General features: G+C 37.5%; 1 protein-coding gene across 1 annotated transcript; it reads left to right on the top strand.

The window, feature by feature from the left end:
- Positions 1 to 4,245: 4,245 nt before the first annotated feature.
- Positions 4,246 to 6,553, top strand: LOC134789519 (uncharacterized). Its single transcript, XM_063760098.1, has 3 exons — positions 4,246 to 4,360; positions 5,628 to 5,825; positions 6,457 to 6,553. The coding sequence occupies exons 1-3, from the start codon at positions 4,289 to 4,291 to the stop codon at positions 6,526 to 6,528; spliced, it is 342 nt and encodes a 113-aa protein (XP_063616168.1). The 5' UTR covers positions 4,246 to 4,288; the 3' UTR covers positions 6,529 to 6,553.
- The last annotated feature ends 735 nt before the right edge of the window (positions 6,554 to 7,288 follow it).

The raw sequence follows: 7,288 nt of genomic DNA, 5'->3' as shown, positions 1-7,288 counted from the left end.
GGTCATCAAGATTACATTGAATTTTTTTGGTAAATTGAGTGACGTTCATTGCCGCATTACAGCTGAGAATGGAAATCAGTCATATCATTTTATCACGAAAATTGACAGTGCCGTAGCAGTAACTTTGCAACAGAGTACCTAATGCTGCTGTAGTCGCCATATCTTAGAATGTAATTGAAAACGCGAGCGGAGCGAACGCGAACATTTTTCGATATAAAAACGCATTTTGATTGACAGTTGTACATTTTTTTTTTAGTATGGAAATCAGTCACATAATTTTATCACGAAAATTGACAGTGCTGCAGCAGTAACGTAGCAACAGAGTAATGCTGCTGCAGTCGCCACCCGAAAGTCACCTTTGTCATATCTTAGAAAGTAATTGAAAACGCGAGCGAAGCGAGCGCGAAAATTTTTCGATATAAAAAACGCAATTTGATAGACAGAGTTGTAAATTTTTACTTTTAGTATGGAAATCAGTCACATCATTTTATCACGAAAATTGACAGTGCTGCAGCAGTAACGTAGCAACAGAGTAATGCTGCTGCAGGCGCCACCCGAATGTCACCTTTGTCATATCTTAGAAAGTAATTGAAAACGCGAGCGAAGCGAGCGCGAAAATTTATCGATATAAAAAACGCAATTTGATAGACAGTTTTACATTTTTACTTTTAGTATGGAAATCAGACACATCATTTTATCACGAAAATTGACAGTGCTGCAGCAGTAACATTGCAACAGAATAATGCTGCTGCAGTCGCCACCCGAATGTCACCTTTATCATATCTTAGAAAGTAATTGATGCGATCCGATAATCGACGATGGCGGAGAAATCCAAAATCCAAACCACCGTATACTATAGGTAATAGTTAGTAATCAATGAAATATGCCGCACGCCTGTTCTTATTTTAATTCTATGAATGTTAATATTCTGAACTTTTCGGGGGGGGTTTGAACCCCCAACCCCCCCCCCCCCCTGGCTACGCCCGTGGACCTTGCAATAAATCCACGCGATCTTTGATCCATTGCCGCCTATAGAGCGACATAAAATAGTAGAAATTAAATAAAATGGAACTCAAAAATGTCCATACTAAATTGTTGCCATGTCGTGTAAGCATTTTACGTCAAAAATGTGACAGTTACGTAGAAAGTGGCGCCCTCATTTATTTTCTAAAGCGATTACCTAAGTAGGTGCAACAAAGTCAATCGCTATGTAATTTTTGGTTAACCGCGAGTTCTCAGTTCGGGGTGAACTACTAGTTACATTCGACTTGGGACACGCGGCTGGCTAGGGGCACGTCCCGGCATTTCGATGTTTTTAAGCTGAACTATCAGAGGATAGTTTGATACTCAAGAACTTAAGTAAATTTGTTCTAATTTAAATGAAATGGGGTAAACGTGTAGTTGAGGGCATTATATTTTAGTCATTAAATTATGAGCAGGCTCGATCAAGGGGTTATTGAGCTAGAAGAGCTTAGAAGGCTAAAAAGCTATTTGTGAGGGGTCTTGCTATTCTGGTCATCTTTTTGCAAGAAAGTATGGTCGAGATCAAATGAATTGGTATCAAGTGCTCGGCTTGCACTTTTATAATATCGTTTTTAAATTTACCATTTTGAAATAATTAGCAAGATACTAAAATAAACATAATATAGGTATTTGACATTTGACAGGAAATATTTCGGCTTACCACAGATACAGTATCAGTTAAGAGCTCCACAGACCTTGTAATATATCCACGCGATTTTTGATCCATTGCCGCCTATAGTGGGACATAAAATAGTAGAAATAAAATAAAATGAAACTCTAAAATTTCCATACTATAGTCGATCAAACAAGTTTGTCAGTAGAAAAAGGAGCGATATTCAAATTTTCTATGGGACGATAACCCTTCGCGCCTACATTTTTTAGCCGCTTTTTTCTACTGACGGAAATGGCTTGACAGACTATAAATTGTTGCCATGTGTAAGCATTTTACGTCAAAAATGTGACAGCTACGTAGAAAGTGGCGCCCTCATTTATTAACCGACTTCCAAATCTCAAAAGGAGGAGGGAGATGTGACGAGATTCGATTGTGATTTACTTATGCTTGTTACTCCATATAGTTGAGTGTGCTCAGAGCATAAAAAGGTCAACCACGGCGTTGCATGAACAAGATATTTCCTTTGGCAGGATTGGTCCTTAGGACCCAAGGATGTATTTAAGAAGTGGAGCCACTCAGATTTTTGATGCAGGTGGGGGGTGGGGGGGTTTTAAGCGTCGGCGACGTCTGATTTTAATAATTGTTTAAGTTTTAAGTTGTATGTCAAGTTTAGTATCATTTTCAAGTAAATCAAAGATGTAGACATCGATTTCATCTAAATCGGTTCAGCCGTTATTGATTCCCCATACAATCTTACACCTTCCTTTTCACTTTTAAGAGATTTTTTTTAATAAAAACTATCCTATGTTCTTCCCGGGGACTCAAAATATCTCTATACAAAATTTTATCTAAATCGGTTCAGCGGTTATTGAATCCCCATACAAATTTCTACCTCCCTTTTCACACCCTTAAAGGATGATTTTTGAGATTTAAAGTAGGCTATGTTATTCCCTGGAACTCAAACTATCTCTGTACCAAATTTTAACTAAATTGGTTTAGCGGTTTAAGCGTGAAGAGGAATTTAAAAAATAGTATTTTTTTCATATTTTATGTGTTTTTACTTCGGAATGGTGTCATTATGATATCAGAAATGAATTCGGCATCCCCGATTTATACGAAAACGATACCAAACTTGGCCTATTAGCTTAAATTATATAGATATCAAGATTAAGTTGAGAGCCCCCCCCCCCCCTAAAAATTTACATCAAAGATCTCGGTGGCTCCACTTCTTAAATCCATCCTTGAGTCCTAAGGACCAATCCTGCCAAAGGAAATCTCTTGTTCACGCAACGCCGTATTTTAGGCCCAGCACCATCCGCTAATATCTCCGTCATTATTGGACCGATTTTGAAAATTATTTTTTTGATTGTATGTATATGCATACAGATTGGTCCCGTTTTTGTCAAAACCCAGTTCTGATGATGGGATCCATTAGGAATCGAGGGAACTCCTCAAATCTTAAAGGCATACATAATAGTGATTTATGTGTTTTATCAACAAATCAAGCGGACTCGGACCTTGACCCGGAAAACCACTGATACCTAAGCTAAATAAACCACTATGATTACTTACCATAAAATGTAGGTATAAAGTATAATGATACCAAACTTACTAGCCCCTCCCACTCAAACCCCCGTACACCGCACCGCACGCGCCGTTAAGTGGGTTAGGTTAGGTTTGAACTGCGATCCTCACAGAACCGAAAAAAAGTGGGTTAGGTTAGGTTAGAAATGCGAGCCTTACAGAAACGAAATGCTACTAGAAAAGTGGTTTTGATTAGGTTCGAACTGCGATCCTCACAGAACCGAACTGCTATCAGAGAAGTGGGTTAGGTTAGGCTAGAACTACGACCCTTACAGAAACGAAATGCTACTAGAAAAGTGGATGGTTTTACTTCCTTTTCTGCATAGTGCACCATCTACAATAATCATTCACCGGCCCCCATAGAAGTCGGTTTTTTTTTCTTGAAAATTATTTTCTACTATTTTATGTCGAACTATACGAGTAAGTAGGTGCAACAAAGTCAATCGCTCTATATAATTTTTGACAAACCGCGAGTTCTCAGTTCGGGGCGAACTACTAGTTTAGGTTAAAGCCAGGTCTTTCGGTGGCTGATCCAGGCGGTTTTGTATTTGGTCGGTTAACCAATAAATATTATAACTACCCGAAAATGGACAAATTATTTGTTTACTTTTATTTAAATACCTAAAGATACAGACGTTATAGTAGCCGTATTCTGATTTTAATAATAGGTTAAGAATTGATGATGTGATTAAGTGTTTTTGGTTGGTGATATTAAGTAAATACCTTCAGTTACCTAACTAAAATATCTTTAATTTAAGTTAATTAATTACTAACTTGGTCCCATTGTACCCACCTCTTTAAATTTGATGGGTTCAATTGTTTTGACATGATTTAAATACACACTTATTAGTAAAGTAGTCTCTGCTGAGTCTGCATTCACGTAATAACATAATGAGATGGTAATTAGCACACGCGAACTTATTGATAATATTAATAAAATAAATCTAATAATGAGGGTCATTATGAAGTACTTGTTAAAGTTTTTGAATTCGTTAAGTATAAAATCGTTGTTAGGGTCTATTAATATTTAGTAGTGTATCTATCGTTGGCCAAGAAGTAGATTGAATCATGGTGAATTTACCTCGACCCATAGAACAAGTCGCAAGACCCGTGGGAGAGAGAGGCAGTGACCGATTCCAAGTAAGTTTAAACATTTATATAGGTACCTACTTCAACAGAATATCATGTCATGATTATTGGGTTGTAATGTTTAAGTTTTGTCCAGGATACTTACACTGTAGGTAATTATATCGGGTGGAACAGAACGAAGCACTTTTACGCAAAAAGGGAATTGTTTAGGCTACGTACTTTATTTTTCACTTAGTAATCACGTTAATATTTCTAACCGTTTTTGAGATACAGTTTGTTAAACATTAGTGCAAAAATCTATATGTTATCTATGTGTAATCCTAATCTATGTGTCAATTTAAAATGTTAATAACTTTGTAGGGTTATCAGTTATCACTGGTATAACAACATTTAATTTTAATGATGTTGTTTTACTTTTTAATCCAGCTTTACGATTGTAGATAACTTAGATAACACTATCCTTTCAGCTCAAGGGGCCGATTTTTGAAATTCGATCACTCGATTTCGTGTATTTCATTAAATGATATCTCCACTACTAGGCGTTTAAATTCTACTAATAGAATTGAAATCGAGTGGTCAATACCACTAGATTCCAAATTTCGATAGCTCGTATTTCAAAAATTAGCATTTCGCCGTTTTCCACCGATTTTCGAGTGACGAAATCGAGCGATCGAATTTCAAAAATCGGCCCCCAGTATCTAGAAATGTTCTACCCTGTATAGATATGTTTTCTAATTAATTATGACATCAGTGATTTAATTTATCTTAAAATGTATAAAGTACTACAGTCCAATGACTAAATAAATACCACGTGGAAAGTAGGATCGAATAAATGCTACAATAACGCCCCTACAATATTAGATTTTGCATTATCATCCTAACGGCACACACACACATGCCAAGTTTGGGGTAATCGGATAGTTACCTAACTAGAAATGGGCTTAATAAATGATATGTCAGTGACGTGAACACAAAACAACATAACAGGTGAAGCCAAACATTCGTCAATTAATTATTCCTCATTACTGATATGATAGGAGAAATGACATTTTGGTATAATCATTTATTCTTGCAATTAATGCTGGAAGGTACGTACTAGCAAAATCTTCCAGTTATTTATTGATGTACTTATTACTAGCGCTTAAGATGGATATGTTGCAAAATCTTCTTTTACCGCAGGCCGACAAAATTATTTACAAATTAATTTTAAACTATAATTTATACATTAAACTAGCTAGTGTTTCCAATACAATAGACCACACATTTTCTATGTACGTGCGATATTCCCTAATATAACCAGTAACTGTTTTCTGGTCAGGGCACGCGCAGTCACCACCAGTGGGGCGCGCGCTACGGGCGGCGCCGCGAGCAGATGCGTCAACGGCCCGAGCCAGCCACACTGCTCGAGTTAGAGCAGCTCGCCGTCAAGACCGTCGCCCTTATGGAGAAGTACGCGCCCAAGTCGGAGAACAACTTCCCCATGGCCATGCAGCTGCTGCGGATGCAGCATAATCTCGTAAGTATTTAGGGGTTAGTATCAATTCGTCTAAAAAAGCAGCTGGTCTAAGTAGCAACTGGTCTAAAAAGGAGCTGGTCTAAACAGCAAATTGTCTAAAGCACAGATGGTTTTATTAGCCAGTGGTCTAAAACACAGCTGGTCTAAGTAGCAACTCATCTAAAACGCAGTGGTCTAAATAGCTAGTTAGTCTAAAAAGCAGATTATCTAATTAGCAAGTGGTCTAAAACGCTGCTGATAACTCAAAATCAACTTGGTATCCAGGCCTCTATTCCACCACGATGACAGGTGTGACAATTCTGACGAGTGTCCATTACTGGCGTTGCAGGCCTCCATAGGCTACAGTTACCGCTTACCGTCGGGCGGGATGTGTGCTTATTTGCAACCAAAGTTGCATACTTAATGATATCGTCAATACAAAGATATGTACTACTTTTGCGAAGCACTTGTCAAATTGTCACAGGGTTTAAGGTAATTTTCAGTATTTATTGACATGAGTATAATCCTGTGTCGGATTTCGTTGCAATTGTCGTGTTTTTGTGCTAATTTGACAAGTTCTTGTTTGCCAAGTTGAACGAATTATTGTCTACGTTTTGTTTAATATATTGTAAGTAATATTTGTTTTTCACAGCATTTCGTAATGGTTTGCGAGAATTGTCACGGCACACATAACTACGACGAGCTCGTAGCCCCCGAGCGGTGACCCTGCAGTCCCTCGTTTGGACCCAGTAATCCATGGGCAAGACGCTTAGAAGTACTCTGTATATGGACGTGACGATCAGCGATTCGAGCCAGGATTCCTAGTTTACAGACGAGGCAAGTCGTGAAGAGAGAGTTCGATAGAGAAGCGGACTTTGAATTAAACAGTTACTTGCAATTCCTTAAAATATTGAAATGATCGATAAAATTTATATTTTTTAAAATGTAGTAAAACTTAAATAAATTAGTTATTTATTTATTGATTTACAATGTTTTATTTCGTTATTTCGGCGAACGGCGAGAGTCGCGCACCTGGTTCCGCATTTTTAATGGATTTATTCTTAACCCTAGTTATTTTTTTCCTTCTATCAAACGCAAAAATCTAAGTGGCAAAGTGACTGAAAGGTGCAAACGAATTTCCACTATTTCTTAGACTGAACACCTAAATAGATGGTTCGTCAACATTTGTTTAATTAAATCAACTGCACGTTTTATAATGATTGATTTATTTGGCAATATTTTCAGTTTTATAAATGCGTGTTTGCAGTTGTGGTTCGAGTGAGAACATCGCGGCGAGCAGTGAGCAAACACGGCGTTAATAAATAAAAGCAAAGTCGTGTTTGCAAACCGCAAGTTTTATTAGATTTAAAATTTATTCGGCATTGAATTAAGTGTTATTCTGTATATAGCGTGCCGATAAACCTTGAAAGGATACAAAAGTGAAGTATAGATGTCCTATAGATGTCCACTGGGCTACGTCAGTG

The sequence above is a fragment of the Cydia splendana genome, chromosome 4 (assembly GCF_910591565.1).
Source record: "Cydia splendana chromosome 4, ilCydSple1.2, whole genome shotgun sequence".
In the NCBI taxonomy this organism is placed as follows: domain Eukaryota; kingdom Metazoa; phylum Arthropoda; class Insecta; order Lepidoptera; family Tortricidae; genus Cydia; species Cydia splendana.
This window is presented reverse-complemented; position numbering and strand designations above follow the sequence as displayed.

Coding starts and splice junctions, on each gene's coding strand:
- LOC134789519 (XM_063760098.1), top strand. CDS start 4,289: ATGGTGAATTTACCTCGACCCATAGAACAAGTCGCAAGACCCGTGGGA. Junction 4,361..5,627: donor GAGGCAGTGACCGATTCCAA/GTAAGTTTAAAC, acceptor TTTTCTGGTCAG/GGCACGCGCAGTCACCACCA. Junction 5,826..6,456: donor TGCGGATGCAGCATAATCTC/GTAAGTATTTAG, acceptor TGTTTTTCACAG/CATTTCGTAATGGTTTGCGA.